The sequence below is a fragment of the Gambusia affinis genome, linkage group LG05, assembly GCF_019740435.1.
Source record: "Gambusia affinis linkage group LG05, SWU_Gaff_1.0, whole genome shotgun sequence".
Taxonomy (NCBI): Eukaryota; Metazoa; Chordata; class Actinopteri; order Cyprinodontiformes; family Poeciliidae; genus Gambusia; species Gambusia affinis.
The window spans coordinates 12,280,398-12,301,509 of NC_057872.1; the positions used below are offsets into that span (position 1 = coordinate 12,280,398).

General features: G+C 37.7%; 1 protein-coding gene across 10 annotated transcripts in view; it reads left to right on the top strand.

Moving 5' to 3' along the window:
* The first annotated feature begins 264 nt into the window (after positions 1 to 264).
* The window catches only part of LOC122831778 (focal adhesion kinase 1-like), a 61,849-nt gene continuing 41,001 nt past the window's right edge, over positions 265 to 21,112 (top strand). For 2 of the 10 annotated variants that reach the window (XM_044118230.1, XM_044118239.1), the window contains exon 1: positions 13,276 to 14,089. In XM_044118230.1, coding sequence (XP_043974165.1) covers positions 14,017 to 14,089 — 73 coding nt within the window. In that variant the 5' untranslated portion in view covers positions 13,276 to 14,016. Of the gene's footprint in view, positions 514 to 10,477; positions 10,505 to 13,255; positions 14,090 to 21,112 lie in introns of those variants that run through there. The other 8 variants (XM_044118232.1, XM_044118240.1, XM_044118236.1 and 5 more) reach the window with 7 other exon arrangements.

Sequence of the window (21,112 nt, forward strand, 5' to 3'; positions counted from 1 at the left end):
TTGTAGAATCCTTTAGAGGACCTTTCTCATTACTTTTTCCAACTTGGAGTATTAATGCTTTATTTTACATTTAATAAAACATTGAGTGCAAATATGTGTCATTTTTGTCAATATGCACAACATGAAAATGTCTATAGAATTGTTTCAAAATCTAATATTTAATATTTGCTTACATTTGTATTATAAAAAGCTGTTATAAAAAGTCAGAAGCACTGCCTCAGATAGCATTATTATATGTATGGGTGGACAGTGGGCCCCTCTGTAGCCAGCTGCTGCAGCCATGTTGTTGAAACCTGGCTCTTCCAGCGGCAGCAGCGGCGCTGTCAGCTAACGTCAGTGGACACCAACAACCGGGCACGGCGCTGTTGTGGACGACAACAGACTGAGAGAGCGACCCAAGCGCCCGAGCCGGTTCTGTTTCCAGCGGATATAAATGCTACATTAATCGCTCCTCGCTGGACAAGGTGACCAGGTTTGGAGACAAGGAGCGGCCGGACCTCTGGGCTGAAGCGGGTGAGTATCGATCCCTCCTGGGGGCGGACTGAGTGGGAATAGCCCACTGTTAGCTCAGTTAGCTTAGCAATAAAGGGGGGTAACACACTGAGAGACAATGGGGTTAACGTGAACGTTACACTCGTGAGTGCTTTTTTTGGGTGATCGGAAACGCATTTGGGGAAATTGCCGTGGATTACCCTTTAGGAAATTCTGGTCCTTTTGAAATCACGAAGTCATTTGTATTCTCAACATACAAACAGTGGTGCAGTGGCCGAAACCACCCCTCTGTGTGAATCCCGTAGGTGCAAAGGTCCAAATCCAAGGTGCGTTTCTGCCATGATGAGCAGTAACATTCAGGCGAAACATCTGTTTTATTGTTGAGCAACTGGTTACATAGTCCGAGTATCGTTGTTGTGTTTAATGATAACATATGAGGAGCAGCTATTTCTTTTATCTGACTGTAAGTTTATGGCTTGCTTTCTGCCTTGTGAATCACAAAAACGACACAGATATCTGATGTTCACTGAAACATACTAATGTTTAGATAGATATAGTTTCAGAATAAACAGAGAAACAAAATATTAGTCTTGGGGTGACAGGAATAAATACAAATGCAATTGTAGTTATGATTAAGCTCAGATTGTTGCTTGGTATGGCTGTGATTTCTCAGTTTCCTTCCTTTGGCTTCTTTCAGTGGTTTTTGAGTGAAAGCTGTGTTTGCTTTTTCTTCTCTGTGACTTTTGGCTGCGGTCACATATTTCCTCCTGCCTCCAGAGCCATTTCTGCATCCCTAATTAATTCCTCTAGGTTATGGAAAGGGATATAGATTAAGCCAAACTACAAAGATTTACAGCATATCTTTAATGTTTGAAGAGACAGATAATGACTCGCTAGCTATTCTTCCTACATAGCAATTTTTTTTGTAAACGTTCTACTAAAAATAAATATCTTTGTCCTGTTTGTTGTTGGAGAGGAACATATTTATTTTAACCTGCCTTTTAGAATCTGTACAGGTGCCTCTAAGTGGTAGACTTGACTTAGCTTTGAAATTTCAGAAACAGTTAATAATGAGCAACACTCAAATTTAGATTCAGTTATAAATGAACAACAAGAAGTAACATAAACACATCTAAAGCTTTAACACACATTTAACAGGTTTTTTGTTAACTAGATGTGGAGAACACTCGGTTATACCTTGTATGCAGTGATGTCTCAAGGTGAAGCATAGATAGCTTGTGCAGGCTGAGTTAAGGAGAGTTTAGGATTTTTATTTTCCTGAACAAAAATATATGTTTTGGCTAAAAAATAGCTGATTTTTTTAGCCCAGGCCTATGGCAATATTGCACATTTATTTTCAAAAATAAAATCTTTTTGCATCCAAACCTCAATCTACAAAACTAGAATTTCAAAGGGGGCTTTCACAGTCTCTTTTTTTTTACACTGTTGAGTACACAAAAATGTGACTGCATAATCTTAGAAAAATGTTGCAATAAACTGAAAACCTATTTATTTATTTGACTAATGCTCATTTATATTTGTAGAAGGATTTCCACTGAGATTGATTCTGTCAGCTTTCTACCTCCTTTTATCTTCAGTGCCATAAGGAGGCAGGTATGTGGATGTCACTCAGCACTGAGGATGATGGTGGATTAATCATTCCCGCTGTGGTGGAGCGATAGGGATGAAGGACAGAGAGTCGTGGGAAAGATGAGGAAGCTGTTGAGAAAGCGATGGGAAGTGAATCCGGAGGGAGGAGGTGAAACTCAGCCCCCAGGTGTGTCAGTCCGAAACGATTGTAGGCGGGCTTTTTCCCTCCTCGCCTATAAGTGACAGCATACAGTGCAACTAGGAAGTGGAGCAACAGGAGAGGTACACCTACGGACGTTTGGAGGGTTTTTGGTGGAGGTGTTATCCTCTGCTCATCGATCGCTAACATGCAGTTCTGGGACTTTCTGGGCTGCACCAACGGAGGTATGTGGGCAGGAAGCTTTACTCATGGCTGGATGAGTCTGTGTTAAACTGCTCTGTGATAGCCAGGTAGAGGGGCTCTGGCAGGCTCAGGGCTGGAAAGGAATTTGTGCTTCTCACAGCTATGCAAGCGGTTGCATGCAACCTATCAGGCAGGTAGAGAGCAGAGACAAATAAAGACGCATGAATGTTGACAGCCTGCTCTGTTTTCCTTTGACAAACCTGGCAGCTTGGTGTCTGAAACAGCTTTGACAGATAAATTAAGTAGCACAATTTTTTTTCTTCCTCTTTTTTGGCTTGAATAATCTGAATTCTGGTTGCCTCTCTGAACATGTGTTGTCCTGTCAACGGAGAACGCTCTCTTATTTTCTAGTGAACGATTTTAAATTATTCCTGATCTAATGATGGGACACACTGCCAATGTCTCCCTTTGAAACTGTGAGGAAAGTCCATTAAAAAGTGCTGAGACTTCATCCATTGAAGTAATTTGAACTTTAAATGAGTAGCTTTCAACCCTGAGCTTTTGATTATGTTTTGTGTCCCGAGGTTACCTTTTTCATCTAGGATTTACTGCAGCATAGAGGTCTTGAGGCTAATATGGATTGGAGACTTTTATTTTTTTATTGTTGTCCAGAAAGACCACATAGAAGAAGATCTTTTTACACTTGTTTATGGCTGTGCCTTTGTTTATGGCTAATACAACAAAACAGCAACAGCCCTCAGTTATCAAATGTCATTGTTGATGTTAGAAATAATTTTCTACACCAACTAACTTGAGGCGATTTTGTATATAAAGTAAGAAGAACGTGTAAATTCTTGGACACAAGTGGCCCTCAGGCCCTCATGGAAGTGAAGTGAATGTGCGCTGCGTTCACATCCACGATTGTAAGAAATAAAAACAAACACACCCTCTTCATCTTTTAAGATAAAACTGTGCCTTATAATTTCGAGTAAGTTGCGTTGTTTCATGTCTCACCTCAAATGTGGTTCCTTTATCGTGCTGCGTTGGATCCCCAAGCAGCTCTGGCTCCAACACCCATCCTGTGCCTCGGGCAATGTTTCCTGCTATTGCACTAATAACTATGGCTAAGATACCTGCCAGTTTGTGTCTTATTCTTTACACCTCACAGGCTGCGTTGTAAACAGACAAAGAGGAAACGGTTACATATCTTTAAGTGCTGCATCCATCTGTGAAATTCCCATGAAATAATTAATTTGTTGGATCTATGTTTGTCATATTTTCTTCAGTAGGCTGCCTGGAGTTATCAGTGAGAAGTGTGGCTTGAGGCAGACCTCCCGCTGCCATCATCATCAGTCGGCGCTTATTAGCATCCATTCCTCACTGTTTTGCATAAGTTATTCAATGTGGCCACGACTCTGTGTTAGATACTGAGATTGTGTAATTAACAGTAAGCTAACTATAATAATGAGCATTTTATGTGTTCATTTTTCTTTACCTTTAAACGCTTTACTCTGCAAAAGTCTTGAAATTTTCAAAGAGTTGTAATTTTTTTCAAAGGTTTTTAAAGCAAAAAATGTCCCATTGACGAGTTGATAATTTCTCATTTTATGTTATTTCAGTAACCCTACATTTAAAGAAATAAATCAGATAAAGAAAATAAAAATACAACTTTTACTTGGGGCCTCATAGCTTTTTAAAATCAGATTAAAAGGGTTTCAGTTGAAAGAATTCATATGTGGAGGTTATATATAACTTTTAATGTTTGCTGTTTAACACAGTGATAAAATTTCAAGTCTCACATATTTCATGATCAGTTTTTAAATATGTCACTGCCTTTGAAGTAATAGTTATTTTGGGGAATTATGCATGTAGATGCTCTGGGTTTTAACACTTTTGCAGTCAACTCTGTTTCATTTTTATGTTCTACTCTTTTGTTAACATTAAGTTGCTACTATTGTTAAGATGGTTTGAGTTACCAGGAGTGGGTGACAATGGCTTCAACTGTTATGAGACTAGAAAATATAAATGTGTACATTAAAAAAGAAAAATAAATTGAACAAATAAATAAATAAATAAGTATAACAATTTTTTTTATTACAGCATTTTGTGATATTTATTATGACAAAGATATTGATGGTTAGAGGTATTAAAAAGTCAATTATCTTTTTATTTAGAAATCGCCTTGCCAAAAGCCTCACAGATGAAGAATTGTTAAAACCATAAAACTCATCTGTTATTTAATAGCTTACTTTAAGACATCAGCTGCATTAAGTAGCATAAGTGTATTGCAAAACATCACAAAACAGCTGAGTTCAACCATACTTCAAACAAACGCATTATTTGGCTTTGCTCTCATTGAACTGACAGTGAAAAAAGTAAGACGTTAAACCAAATCATCTATTTTGGGGGTTTACAAAGTGATTAGCTGAAACTTATTGTTATTATCACACATGACATATTCTTCATCTGCTATGATTTTTCCCCCACACTAAACAGTTTAAGGAAGCCATATTCTCATTTTATTAAATTGTCCCATTTTTAAGCACTAAATGGTGCATTGTAAGTGACGAAAGCTCTAATTTATTCATGATTTATGAGGAGTATACTCTTTTTGTCAGTGAGAGAACTCAGACAAAAAAAAAAAAACATCAAAATGTTAAACTTCTTCGTTTATAATCTGACTTGGATTATAAACGAGAGCCTCCTTTGTGTCTCGTTGAGTGAAAGGGTTTTATTTCAAAGGAGAAGTGAGAAGAATCTATATGAGTAGATCTGGGCTGAGTAAGAGCTTCTGCAGCCTAAAATGGAAATCATAGTTCCTGTAACTGTGAAGCATAAGGAAGTGCTAAGGTTAAAAGTTTATCTTTATTCATCACCGAACTATTGAAATATTCCTTTGTGCGAATGACAGTGAACGGTGGCAAAGTTTCCCATGGATACAAACGGAGCTAAGACTCGTTTATTAAACTCGGCTCAATAAAGGAACATTATGCACTGATACGTAGAACCTAGAAAGTGCTTCGGCTTTTGAACATGACAGCCAAAATGAATCTCAAAAAATTAGGAATGTTGAGGTTCTTTAGTTATTCTAAAAGAAAAACTTTAATAGATTAATTACACAGTAGACATATTTCTAGTTTTTAATTGTTAATTTTCATGACTTGTAGCTAATTGAACCCAAAAATCAACTATTCCGACTATTAGAATATTACATAAGAGCAGTATAAAATGCTCTTATATTGCATTTAAGAGGAGTATAAGAGAAACATATATATATATATATATATATATATATATATATATATATATATATATATATAACAGAGAAATATTATGTTATGGGCTAAATGGACCATAAGGATGTTTAGCAACAACTCTGCACAAGTCAATTAATGATTAATATTCTTTGCTAAAGAAGTTGGCCTTTCAGAATACTGGATTCCTGCATATATTAATGGAAAGTTTAGTGAAAGGAAAACATGTGGTAGAAAAAAATGTGTACACTATAATACCAGCAGCCTCAGGAGGAATGTGGAGTAAAAATGGGGGAGGTTGCACCATGAGATGGGTTACAGCTGTTGCCGTCCTTCTACCCATCCTAGAAAGAAATTCACAGATCTCCGGAAAAAATAAACTTAGATACTCTCAAAAACAGAAATAATGTAATTTACAACATATTTTCTTATTTTATTCCATAAAATTGAAGCTAGGAATGACAGAGCTGATTAGGAATCTAATAAACCTGATTCGCTGATATTCTTCGAAAGTTCAGCACCGCAGTAAGCCCTTTCTAGTGTCTTTTTCCCCATTTGAAAAAAGGCAATGTAAAAACAGCTGAACTAAATAAATAAGTTATTTTTTTAACATTGAAACACAAATAAAAACCCAACAATTTAATGGTAGTTCAGTATACTTTGATGAGCAGGCTTCCTGGATGAACCAGTGAAAGGTCATCGAGGCAAGCCTCTGCCCTTATTTGCATCTGTTCTTCACTGTTTTGGTTAAGTTATTCATTGTGGTCAACTGAGGTTGTCATGGCATAAGTATACATTTCTGAGTAAGGAATAATGTGATTCAGGGCTAATTTTTAAATATGAGCATGTTCCAAGTGTGATACTTACTCTGTTTGCTGCTAATCTCTTAAAGTTGATGCATGTCAATATGTTTTCAGCCTAAGATGAAAAATGCATATGTGAAAAAGGGCCCGAATAAAGTTAGTGACGTTTACAGTCTTAGCTGCTGTGTTAACTCTTCAGCTGTTGCACTTCATTAAAGCTGTAGCTGTTTCTGCAAGGGCTTTGATTTCTGCTCCAAAGTTGCGTTGCACGTGTGTATGAGCGTACGCCTCCGTGGCGAACTGAACACTGCAGAGAGCAGCTTCACAACACTGCTGTTGTTGTTTTCTTGATGAGAATGCAGTTGTGCAATGCCCTCAGCGTTGAGTCAACTTGCGTAGCCTTTGTGGTTGGTAGCCAGAGGCAGTAGATGTTTTTTTTCAGTAGGAGATGGAAAGAAGCTAGGAGCAGAAAGGGGGTGTGATAGAGTAGGAGGAACAGAATCATGCAACTGAATTTTTTAATTTTTTTGTTATTTTTTTGCCTCTTGAAGTAACGCATGTTTCAGTGCTACTTTTAGGTTCTGGTCTTACAACCAATGAGCTTCATGATTCAAAGTGAGGTTGTATCGCTTGATGGCAAGGTGATGTTTTTAAAATAAAACTGCACAGGAAAACTCATGAGGAAGATAAAAAATGCATTTCAGCTTTAGAAATTCACTTATTTTTTTGCCAAATGTCAAGGAACAATGTTTCCCGTTAAACCTGCTTCCCGATTTCACCTCAGTTCCAGGTTTAAAGCTTTGTTTCTTTCCTTTTTGTTGTTTGTACATGTTTGTGGCAATAAGTGGATTATGTGATTATGGGAAAATGTGACATGCTGAGCATTCCTCTTAATGATTCGCCTATTGTTCAAATCACAAATCAACTTTGTTTATTCCACTCTTTATTACTCCTCTGGCTTAATTCCCTCCATCCAAAATACACTTTCAAGATGAAAAAGAAAGCACCACCTGGATTTAACTAAATACCAGGTGGTGCTTTCAATTCTTACTGTGTATTGTAAAGATAAAATCAATTACAATCTTATCTCTGCATTGAAATTTAACTACTAAAAGCATAGAGGTTGTTGAGCTCTATTTTCCTGTATTGAACACCTTACATATGATTAAAGTAGCTTCCAGAGACTCCAGTGAGTAATATCCTCAGTGGAGCAACTCTGTGAGCCAAATTTAAACCCAGAAATATTACTGGATTCAAGCAGTGATTCTGCACCGCTGTCTGATACGGCACTAGGGAAAAACAGAGCAATCTCCTCTTTTCACCCAGTGGACTGCCGTATGTGTTAACACATAAATAGTAAGCAATGTTATTGTTGTTGTGGTGCCTCTTCTGAGCTTTAAAAGCAGAAGGCAAGCCAAGTAAGAGCTGCATTATTGCCACCAGCTGGAGCAACGTGTGGCCAGGAGTTATGTGCGCTCTGTGTCAGTAACTGCTTGTGACATCATTACGTCGATATTGCCATTTGACAGGACATTTTATATTGCTATTATCTTCTTCATGAGGTGGCACAGCTGTACAGTGAGCTTCTTCTCTCTCCTGTCAGGGGAAGTCATTGGTCTGCATCAGGTAGACAATTTGGCAAATTACCAAAACTGATCAAATTGATAAGATCCACTAACACAATAATAAGTTGAAAAAAATAATGCTAACAGTCATCTTTGAATAAGAATTATGGTCTGATCTGGTAAAACCACAGTGACAAAGTACTGTCAGTAGATCTTCCTGCTTTTTTGATTAAATATATTTCAAAACACACATTAAGAAGAGAATCCTGTTTTTGCCTTGAAGAATAATTCTGTTTATCTCGTCTAGGCACAGCACTGCAATGTTGAAGAATAGGTTCCTGTACCTTTTTAAACGTACAGAGCATCCAGCTTTTAAATTAGTGGATAGTTTTTCTTTCTAAATTACATATAAAAGGCTATTATAGCGACACATTGTCTTGACTCATCTGGCTCCGGTCGGGAAACAGTGGCTGTAAGAAGAATGAGACAATGTAGCCAGGCATGGATTGACCTACATCATGTACAGATCTTAATTTAACGATAATCTGTGGGATTGGTGGAAAACTAAACAGCCGGACATTAAGTTCACTTTAGATCTGAAATAAATGCAGTTACATATTTCTTTCTTTAACTAAGCAAAATGAAATATGTGTTGTGACCTAAAGCCTAAGCTGGTCCGAAAAACTTTAATATAACCTATCCTGCTCTGGTATGCAAGATCTTAAATGTGCCACTATGAAATTGTGAACTATTATCTTGTCTGATTACTTATTTGCAAATTAATTTCTAGCAAGAGGTACAGCATTTTTTTATGTAACACGGGGGTTGAAAGCATTATCCAACTACATATTACACTCCAGTCTTGGACTGTTTGGAATTTATCCCACAAGTATTAAGAGACAAAGCATTTGCATCCTTATTAGTGCCACGGTCCTGCTTAGTGGCTGTTGCTTAGTAACAGGAGTCAGCATAGCCTCACAGTGTAGGACATTTCATCAAGCTGCTCATTTTGGTGTCATTTTGAAAAAGAATACAGCAAAGCGTTCATGAGGGCTCTGATTAAAGTTGTGATTGGAAGGAGACTGAGGTCAGGAAGCAGATTAGAGACTCTGTGTAAAGTTATTACAGCATGACGAAGCAGATTAATTCTGTCCAGTCATGACTCTCGCCTCGTTCCACCTGAGTGAGAGACCCCAGCACATATCGTAACCTCCGGATTCGTTTCAGCTGCTGTGTAACCGGGTTGGTTTGCACTGACTGGCATTTAAATTACTGGACCTGCAGCCTGTGATTAGATGTTTCCTGTCAATAAGTCGGCTTTATTGAGCAGTCGAGGTTTTAAGTCAGCAGAGTACGTTTGGACTTGCTCATTAGTTTTACTCGTTACCAGGATGTTCTGTGCAGACTGGAAAAGTCTGGAATTTGATTTCAATATTTTCCAGGTCTGGATAAGTATGGAAAAATAACAACTAAAAGAAATATGTGGATTTCTAGAATTATTTTCAATCTCTTTTTTTCCCCCTACATCAACATTTAATAGTTGTGTCCCTCTTTCCTTGATTTCCTCCTTTCTCTGTTCCTTGTCTCCTTCCTTCCTCCCTATCTCCTCCCTCCCCCATAACATTTCCTGTACCTGTGCCTTTCTAGGATTTTTCTCTTTCCTTTGGTCTTTCTTTCCATCCTTGTGTCCTTCCACCTTTTCTTTGTGGTCTTCTTCTTAATTTACTTGTGTTCTTCCTCTGTTTCTGTCATTTCTTTTTCTACCTTTATTCTGTTTTATCCTTCATTTCCTTCTGGTTTCATCCTGTTTCTTGACTTCCTTCCGTCTTTCCTTCCATGTGTCCTTCCTGCCTGCCTTCATTGTGTTCTACCTTCCTCCTTTCCTTCTGTCCTCCCTCCTGTACTTTCTTCTTCTTTCCTATATTTTTCCCCTTCCTTCTTTCTTTATTTTCTTGTCCTTCCTTGCTTTCAGTTTCTATGTCTTTTCCAGGTTCTATATTTAAAATCTTTCCATTGTAGAAATATCTGCTATAGTAAACTTAATTTTTACTTGGCTTTTCTTCCAGAGTCTCAAGGTTTAGTCTGGGAAAATCCCTAATTGATTTTTCCAATTAGAAAGTAAAGGAACGTAAGTTTGCCTAACTTTCTTTTATTTTTTATCTCTTAATTTGAAGCCCAGCCACTTTAAACCCGCACAGGTTTTTTGTGATCAGTGTAAAATGCAGGTTATATTTTAAGGAATGAGAGAACAGTACGTCCTCTGCACACTGTGAATGAATTATGTGCCACGTAGTGTGGTGTGACTCATTTATGCCACAGCTCCGTTGATTTACATCCTGTCACTGTAAATTATTCACCATGTAAAACTCTTTCATGTTGTACTGTAAAGACTACCAAAGTAAAATATTTTTCATGTCTCTTCTTTTCCAGAGATTTCCAGAATATCTTATTATGCTGGTGAGTACAATTTTTTTCTTATGTGCTGTATATTTGGTGAATATTTTTTTTATATTTTAATTTACTTGGGGGTTTTTTCTGTCAGATTATAAATGGAATCAGAATGGATTAGTTCTAGCTGTAGATCACATTCTGGTGCGATTTTAAATTACCTTTCTCTCACACACTACCCTTAGGTGGTTGCAGTATGTGTTCAGCTCTGTTATAGTCTAAACATTTCTTCATTTTCTTGAATATTGTGTTCCTTTTGAAGTTTGGCAGGAATTTAATTCAAGTTTTAAAATAAAAATGACATTATTTGCTTACTAAAATTCAGCCGTTTTAATCTGCATGAGTCTGAATGAGGTTTGGCTACACTGTTTTATGGAGCAGATCGAGGTTGGGCTGAAATAATTTTAAAGATATAGATAAGCCGTGTAACGTTACCCTTAGCTCCATTCTCTCTCCTTGGTTGTTGCTAGGTAACCGATGGTCCTGCTGCACATCTTCGATCGGGATGTTGAGAGCCAGGAAGATTTTATTCCCAAAAAAGTACCAAGGCATATTTTAGATTTCCGAGTCTTAACTTTAGCAGATCTCTTTGGAAGAAACATGGCTACAGCCAGATCAGTTTCTGACTTCTGAAATGACAGCAGAAGAAACTTGTAGCCTCGACTACGGCTGCTTGAGGTCTACAAAGGTTGCTGGGGAATCTTTAAAACTGTTATTTTCCTGTTTTCTTTCAGTAAACCATCAGAACAATATTTCGATTAATTTAACCTCCAAAAAGCGATTTAATTTGTAATTCTGTTTTGTTTTGTTTTGTTTTTTACTGAAATCTTTCACATTTATTGGATTTGAGTAAAATGTAAACAATGGCTTTGACTTTAAGGAATAAAATGTGTGTATACATGCCACATGCAGCATGATAAAAGTAAATAAAATCAACCTCTTATTATTTAGATGTTTCATCTAGTTAATACTTAAACAGATGGGGCTCAGTTCAGTCATTACAACTTCAAAGAAAATAAAATATGTTTAGTTTACAACCTTTTTTTTAACTCATTACAAAAAATATTGCAGTTATAAAACTGTATAATATTTTTATTTTCAATTAAGTAACATATTCTTATTTTTTTAATACTTTTTTTACTGTAATCTTTTGTACAGTAACAATAGATTACAGTACACGACTCGACATCCTCCAGTTGATGACAGTTAATGTTTTGCTTTCTAAATCTCTGCTGTCACATGTTGACGGTCTTCTTGTGCTTTGTCCCATTTGAGGGATTGGATGTGGGAGGATCCTCTGCTAGAGAAGGGCTCATATGATGCAGGAGCAGGTGATGCGTCTCTGGAGAGGAGGAGAGACAGATGACAGGGAGGGATGACTTAGAGAAACAAACACAAGTGTTGAAAGAGCTCAGAGTGTTTTAAAAGCTAAGAACAGATCGTTTTAATCCCTTAAATATTGTTGCAAAATCCTGTGGTTTCCTGAGTTTTTCTTTTGGCGTCATGCAGTTATTAATGACCAAAAATGGTCATTTTTTTATATGCATTTTTAAAAAAATGTATGTAACAGCTTGTAAGAGTGTGTACTCTTGTAACTGGTTGTGTTAGTGTGTTGCTGAAGAGTGGAGTCCTCTTCTTATCTCTTCTTCCTCCGCATCGGGTCTCAATTACACTTTCTATCTCTTCCTTCCTCCTCCTCCTTTTCTGTCCTTCTCCGCCCTACACACACATGCACACACACACACACACACACGCCCCTCCTTCTCTGCTTCTGCTTGTTAGTGATCATAGCAGCACAGATGAAAACCTCTTGGCTCACTCACTTTTTGCTGACATTCAAACATAACCCCACCAGATTTCACATATATATTTCTCTCGCAAACTCTGAGCTACTTCATTACTAAAAAGCACACACCTTTCTGCACCCTTTATGGCTGCTCTCTCTCTCTCTCTGCCTCTCTCTGCCTCTCTCTCACACTCACACCTTCTTGCATTTAGTGGCTCATTTAGAGAGCTGGAGGATTTTGCTGGATAACGCAGTGTTTGTATTTGTCCGTGGCATGTGTAAGGGATCTGGAACGATGCTGTGATCTTGCTTCTCCTGCGACGCTACAGAAGAAAGGCTTCTAAAACCTCACTGAACAACACACGGCTGACTGACTTTTTGAAAGGGATTTGCTGCATCAAACCTTCTTCTGCAATATCTTTCTTTTTTTCCTGCCTTTGTTGCCTTACTCTCCTCCAGTCCGGGTTTAAAGCCCTGCTTTTTTTTCTTCTTTTAATTTTTAAGCTTTTCACCTCTAAGACTGTCGCATCATGTCCTTCTTCAGCATCGTATACCTGCTTTGACCCGGCTACTTCCTGCTGACATTATGAGCAATCTTTAGAGGATGTGAGGCTCAGCTTCTCCCTGGGGTTTCTCCGCTTTCTGTCTCCATCCCACTCACTTCATTAGCTCATCTTTTCCTCTTTTTCTTCTTTAACAATCTGTTTTGGTGTCATCCACTGCCTCTTCTCTCTTCATGTCTCTTTCCTTTTCTTGCATTGGCTTTTCCCTCCTGCATTGCCCACTTTCATCTTCCTCTCTCTCACTCTGTTCCAATTTTCTGCTCCCCTCTCTGCCCTACATTTTTGTCTCCGCAGCCCACTGATGCCCATTTCTCTCATCTGATTTTTGGCTGATTTGTTTTGCTATCTCTTTTGGACAATATTGTGGATTTACCAATCAAAAATGACCTTCAGTGTCACTTTGTAAGCTGGAAATTTGAGACAAAGCACAAAGCTGCCTTCTTGGGAAACATTTTTTAACGTTTACATCAGGATTGATACACTTGATAATTTGGTTGGCTTCGATGACCTGAATTTTAAATTATTTGAGGATTCATTGCACAAGAGGATGATGCGATTGCAAGGGAATAATCTTATCAACTGGAGTTTCAAAGTTTGAATATGTGATCGGAACGCTTCCTTTAACCTAGCATCTTTCAGCAATCATCTACATCCTCTAGGACTTGGACTCCCTGAGGTGACGGAACTAAAAATGTGCATTCTGACAGAGGATGATTACATATTGTCTTGTGGAGTGAGAAAGGAATTTTTGCTGGGTCAAAGGTCATGACATAAATCGGATGGATTGATTTGCAAGAAACTTGACCACCAATTACTTCAAGTCAGACAAAGTGTCTCTGCAAGCAGGAAAGGATGACATGATAGTGTTGATGTCCTTTACCCAGCCGGATTCTTTACAGTAAACCTTTTCTTACCATGGATATATCTGTTACTAGTAATAGTCGGGTTTCCAGTCCAGAAGAACCTGGATCCATTGTTGGAAGTATTCAGAAACTCCTCTCCAGTTGTTCTGCCTTTGTACAGCCACATTTTTCAACCATGATTTTTTTATTTGCTTGCTAGAAGCCGGAATAGAAACTACTCCTAGTTGTTGGCTCTATGCTGGTTCTTGGGCCCAGCAGTACAAAGTGGGCTCTGTGGCCCGACCTGGAGCTTGTTGCCCCTCAGATAAAATGGAGAACAGCGGCTGTATCCCTCTCTGCTGGAGCAAAGGGGCCTGCATCTATGCACAGCATCCGCTACCAAGTATGTATTGTGTCACTATTAAGATCTCACTTATATGTAGCAGCACAGGGTGCAATGAGTCACAATATTAATACTTTTCAATATAATCTGTAGATATTTTCCCCTAAAGTAACTATCTACAAACCAACACTCCAGCAGAAGTTAGTTGTGACTTTTGCTGGATAAATTGGCATCAAAGAAGCTCCTCCTTTTTTAAATTGTGTGGTTTTATAATGCTTCCTTGTAAAAGTAGGATAAACAGTGACAGGGTGATGAACAAGACAGGAAGTACTTTGAAGATCAGACATAGTTGAAAATCTAAAATATGTTGATTAATCAAACCTAAACAGTTTAGGTCCAAATTGAACATGGATTTTTAAAGGACTTTTTGTTACCTATCAAAACACACAAAAAGCCCGTTTTGAATCTATTTTATAGAATAACCTGAACTCAATTGTTCTACACTTATTAATTTTTACAACACAGATTGCATCTAATATTGTTTTGTATTCTTGCATCCATATTAGAGAACAATCAGATGCAATTTATTCTTTAGACTTAATGAATTAAATTACAGCTGCAAAATAATAGGGAAATAGGCCAGTGCAGTCCTGTTGTTTAATATTAGAAAGACAGTATCTGTTGCATTTTACCTAATTTGCAATAAATTAAATCCTGATGATCCAACCGCCGACAATATCAAGACCTGTGGCTAAAGATTGTCAAAGTCCTGATATTTACAAGCAGAGTTTCAGTGCATTGCAGCTGAAATAGAATCATTTTCTCCAAATGTTCCCTCCAATTAAACTTCTGCAGCAGCAGTATTTGACTCACTAATATTGTGATGACATTTGTGATATGATATATTATGCAGCTTTAATCTGAATCTTATAAGAAATAAAAATAGGGGGTTCAATTTGCTCAGGAACTTAAAGCTCATTTCCTTATAATTTATCTGGAATGCAGCATGTTCTACTTACAAGAGGGAAGTCCACTTGGATTTGCTAATTGATGAAGTGCCAACTACTAGCAAGCAATAAAGAAATAGATTTTTTTTTCTCTAGGAGTTCACAAATATAAGTTATGCAGTACTGTAGTGTGGGGCAACAAAGTGGTGTAAATGTAAAACTTTTGCCACTTATTTAAGGATCCGGCAGCCATATTGATCTCTGATTTTTCAAACAGAGTGAACCACTACATACCATAGAAGCACCTATTAATGTTTCTTTTACATCTTTTCTTTCTTTTTTTTTTTTTTATAAAAGATATACATCATCTCTGTACTGCAGCCCAGCAAAATATTCTTACCTGTGGTCTACTGTTCATTCAAGGCTTGCTGCTCCATGATAAAGAAAATCTGACTGTATAAACAGCTCTATGAATTGTATCATTAGTGTTTGGTGAAGTTGCAACAATTTCACAGTGTGCTAGAAAGCCCAGAAACCCATTCCTCAGTGGCTGCGGCTGTCAGCGTTTATGATGAATGAGCTCTAGTTACAGAACTGATGAAAAGCTTTGAAGCATCTCCCAATGGTGGATGGAAGTGCTGCATGACCAGCTTTCAAACAGGAGAGTAAATGTTGTTTAGATTCTCCCAGCATCCCTTCACATGAGGATTGTTCGTTAGGTTACTTTACTTATTTAGGCTCTGGGTTTTTTTTTTTCCATCAAAACCCAGTGAGATTCTGTAATTTATGCCCCAACCACAATAGTAAATGATTGCAAACTCTCATGCATCCGAGTCTTGCGAAGTGTTTCATTAGCCTGCATTTAAAGAGATGTAAGTAGTTTGGCTTATAAATATATTCTTCCTGGTGCTCTGATGTACATTATGTGCATCCTTCAAAAAGGAGATGGGTTAGTAGTGTGAGAGGGGGATGAAGGGAATTGTTTGAGGATAGGCGAAAGATGAGAGGGAGGAAGAAAGAGAAGTGGTGCGAGAGGACAAGATGGAGTTGATAAAGGCTGGATTGAAAAGATGCTGTGAGAGCAATGAGACACGAGTTTCAGAAAGGAGACTCGCAGATGAGTATTGAGGCAGTAGGGAAAATGCGGGAATTTATTGGACTAAAAGAAAATGAGGGAAATGCAAAGGAAGCTGACAGAGAAGTCACACAGAAGTGCGCTTTTACCAGTAACCCAGTTCGCTGTTTCGTCCAGAACATAAACCCTCCTTCTGCTGCTGGCACAGGGCAGGCAGGGTTCATTCTCATCCTGTTGTGATCCAACAGGCTGGAGCCCCTGTGAGGGAGGCGCTGATGACTCTGCCAGCAACCTGCATGGCCTATTTGACTCGATTTTTGTCCCTGTGGGTGTGGGGCGTGTGTGTGGATTTGATTTGACAAGATATTGGTTCAAATCTAAATGTAGTTGAATATCTCATTCATTGTGTAAAATGAATGCAGCACTAATGCAGTAATCTGATGTAAGAATTAAACTATAGTTTCTTTTTCAAAAAGGAAAGACTGGATATTTCCAAGATTTCTAAGATTATAGTTTTGACATAAAGAAATTCTGGATTGGCAAAACTCTGAATTGGCAGGTCGGACCTTATTGGTCAATGCCAGCCAATTAAATCCCAATGCTGGCTCATCTCTAGATTTATAGTGTCACTTTGTTGTTATTGTCATGATTTTGTGCATATTCTTTCTGTTCAGTTGCGCAACAAACATAAAGCAAACCAGAATGGGAAATCTTAGACAAAACCCAATCCACAATAACTTTTCCTGTTGGTGCTACACAAAATGCTCTCAGCAAATACACACAGTATCATAGTAGATTTTCTATTTCTAGCATAAACCAGGTAGCATAAACACCTGCTTGGAAATGCAGGCATTTCTACTGCTTTAATAGATTTAGTGAGGTTGTCCTTAATGTGTTGCATATGTGCCTTCAGCAGATTATGACTGGTTGTTGGTACTTTGCTCTTTAGCTGATTTGATGCAATTGTTTCTTTTTTTTTTTACATAACTCAGACAAGATGATGCTTGTAATATGTTTAAGCACATCTCATTGAAAAAAGTCTAGAAAGATGCAGAAGGAGCTTTCAGAACTACTGAGGTTCAATAAACTAAATCACAACTAATTTAGCACAGTTACATTCCTGACTTCATTACACACAAAGTTCACTTTGGTGAAACTTGGGAACAATAAGCAACTGTGTTTTTTGTATATTATTTCTATTTAATAGTCTGAAATCAAAGTATCTTAAAGTTGTTCATTTCTCAGAGTATTTTCATCTCAAAGTAAAATGTGCTACTACTGTTATTCCTCTGCCTGAAAGAGAGAAACTTGAATAAACTCTGGAAAAAATGTTAAGTTGATCAAGTTTCAAGATATACAGCATCATAGTTATTGTTTTTTTATCTCTTTCATTTTCATCACATAAATCAGTGCAAGCATATCAGTGGGAGAGCAAGTAGCCTAATCATTTCAGTGCTTTTATATTTGATGACTGCTTTATTAGGTACGTTCCATTATTACCAGGGTGGTCCGCCGTTAAACATCAGAGCTCTTTTACCTCTTTATTTAACAAGAGGTCCAGAAACATTTTTTTAGGAATTTTGGGCCATATTGGTTTGACAGCGCCACAAAGTTGCTGCAGATTTACCAGCTACACTCAAGAGTCGAATCTCTTGCTCCATTGCGTCCCAGAGGTGCTCTATTAGACTGACGAATGTGGAGTTCAGGGAACGGACTGTCATGTCTAGAAAACCAGTCTGAGATGATCTGAGTACAGCTGCCACTCACTGAATCTTTAACATTTTTTGGACCGAGCTCTGGAGTCCCGAGGTGGCTGTGTGTGAAAATCCCAGTCCAATAGAGCAGCAGGTTCTGAAATACTCCGACCAGCCTGTCTGATATCAATATATCTCCTTATTCCCAATTCTACCTAAACTTCAGCAGACAGTGTTTTACCTTGTCTAGATAACGCTCTCATATTTTTGACAGATTCTATTGTATATTTGTGTTAACTAGCAGTTGATCAGATGTACTTAAAATATGGTCAGAGTGTTTAGGATACCTCAGCTAGCCTGGAAATGTAAAGTTTCTTCACAAAATTTAGAGTCCATTCTTCCCTTTTGCTTGTATTGTTATCAGGAACCGTCAAGCAGAAGGACTTTGTACGTACAACAGATTAACATTTTAAATGACTAATAAATCATCTCAGGGCATTTTGATATACCTTTAATTGGATGATCCTGCTAACACCATAAGAGGTGCTTCTATTTTAAATCTGGTCTGTGCTAATTGGTTGCATGAAATCCTTACGAGTTTGACTGATGCACTGATCTCTTTGGGTTCCAGCTGCATTAAATCCTCTTACTAACTTTGCATTAAACGGTCACCTGCTACCTGCAAAATTGCCGTTCTTTATTCTTGATCTATTTTTTTTTTTTTTATATAAAAGGCTTTACGTTTTATACTGTTTCAGACAATTGTTGATCATATGAGAAAACAACAGATTCATGGGATAAAAGAAAAAAAAATAAGAGGATAGTATTGTAAATAAAAAAATAAATATAATGTGTGAGCAAATCTCCATAAAGGTAAACCATTATATTACCTCTGTGACGACATAAAACATAAATGATGGTGTGTGTAGGACATGTGGACATGCAGGATAGTTTTGTAACAGTGGGCTAAGCTGAGTTAAAGCAACAGATGCACGAAGTCGTCCTTTCCGTTTTTTGTGGTCATTGTGCACATCACTGCACTGAGGCAGCTGATAGCCACCTTGATGAAAATGCTGAGTCAACCAACCCTGGATCATATTTTTGTCCCTGTTTCAGCAGGAAGTAATCTGGCCGTGACCTGAGCATAAAAAAAGAGATGCTGAATAAACTGATTCAGTTCTACTGATTGGTTTGCTCCGGGCTATTCAGCCTACTGAGTTTTTAGTGATTTTCTTTATTTTTATTTTTATTTTTTTCTTTTTACTGAAGCAGGACCCTTTGTTACTGTTTTGCTCAAATTGTCCGAGTTGGATTTGGCATCTAATGAATATGAACAATCTTTCTGCACTGATACTGACTATGCAGAAAAGCGCTTAAGAAGTGATTTATTTATTTTTTTTCTTTTAACGATCATCTTTGGTTTTCTTGTATCCTCCATTGTAACTGAGCAGCTCAAGTTTCAGTGTCAGCTGAAAGGAATTCCTGTTGTGATGATGACTCAACAAATCCAGCGTGAACATCCAGGAAAGGACAGGATGGGGCGGGAAGCATCAGAGCGTACAGCATGTCTCTCAAAAGCATAACGTAGAAGCATTCCAACGTTTTAGAAGAAAGGATCAATAGGTGACAGAATAGAGAATCGCATATTTATGGGATGTGCTGTGGTGGTGCAGGGGTTAAGCACAACCCACATAAGGAGGCCTTAGTCCTTTACGCGGCCATCGCAGGTACGATTCCCGGCCTGGTGACCTTTGCCCCATGTCTTCCCCCTTCTCTCATTACCCACTTTCCTATCAATTAACTATCAAATAAAGCCCACTAGAGCCAATAAAACCTTTAAAAATAAAAATAAGAATCATATATTTACATATATTACACAATGTTAAATCAAAATCTTGATTTCAGCAGGTAGAATGATAAAACTTGCTACGTCACATCGGGAAAGATGTGACAAAGCCTTTTACAATTTACTTGATTTCCAGTTTTTTCTATAGAAATTATTTTCTGGTGCTGCCACCACCAGCAGGTGTGATTTCCAGGCTTTGAGGTAGATAGATTTTGTTTATCAGGTGTAAAATCAGTGTTGACAAATACCAGAGCAATAGGGGAACCAATGCTGCTTCGCTTGCTCTACTTGAGGGATGATAGCTGTTGAAAATGTCAGCGTGGGTGTGAATGTCAAATTAACATCCACTTGAGTGCCATGATTCAAATTTTCCCAAAACATGGCATTGTTTAAAAAAATAGTAGTCTCTCTCTATCATTTCACTGGTTAAAATGTTTTTATTCGTGTGTTGTTTTTTTATTTATAATCCAGAAAGCACCTTGCAAAAAAGTGTGCATTCCTACTTTTTGCCATGTTCTGCCATGACAACCAAAAACTTCTGTTTATTTTATTTGGCTTTTATGTGATAGATTAACACAATTCCATAGCAGAAGGACACTGATGTGTATTTTTGAGTTATTTTGCAAATAAAAAATCTAGAAAGTGTGGCATGCAACGCATTAAGGCCCCGTGAGTCAGTACTTACTAGAGTTACTGTCACTGTACTTTTTGAATGTCTTTTATCGCTCTCATCTTTGAACATCTAGAGACTGAAAATCGCCCATTAATTTGTGCCAAACAGCTTACGCTCGGTCAGGTTGGCTGGATAGTGTCTGTGAATCTTCAACTCTTGCAACAATTTTTTATTAGATTTCTAGGACTGCCCTCGATTAGCTCAGTGCATCTGTTCATTAACTCTGTCCACTCTGCTGCTTTTGTTAAAAATAAGGATTCCCATAGCATTATGCTGTTACCACAGTATTTTCTCAGTTTGGTAAGAATTCATGTCTGCGGTGTTTCTTGGTCTGCATGGTGTTGTTTATTCACTAATGTTGTCTAACAAATCTATGAATCCAGGGCAGCTCCAGTTCTGAAGACGACTGGTTGGTCTAGATATTTCTTAGAGGTATTGGAATAATGAAAAGTTTTTGGTTCATCACAGAAAATCCCAGTAGAATATTGACTTTTCTTATTATAACGTAACAAAATGTGGAAAAGTCCACAGTGTGGATACTTGTGCAAAACACTGTATGCTGTATTAGGATTAGCTAAAGGCTTGTGAGAGGAATAAGTCTTTGGTGGCAGTGATTTGTTGGTTCATATTGATTGATTGAGATCGGCAATCTCCTTTAAGCCTGGATTTGTTAGGCATATATTCTTTTTATGTGCTTTTGATTATTGTGAGTTTTAGTCAGGGGGAATATAACCATTTGTCATGTTATGCTTTAAAAACCTTTTTTACTTCAGTTAATTGATGGTTCTGTAACAAAAAGAAGCATGTCTGAATTGAGCCAATTGCCCTACAGAAACAGAACTAGATGC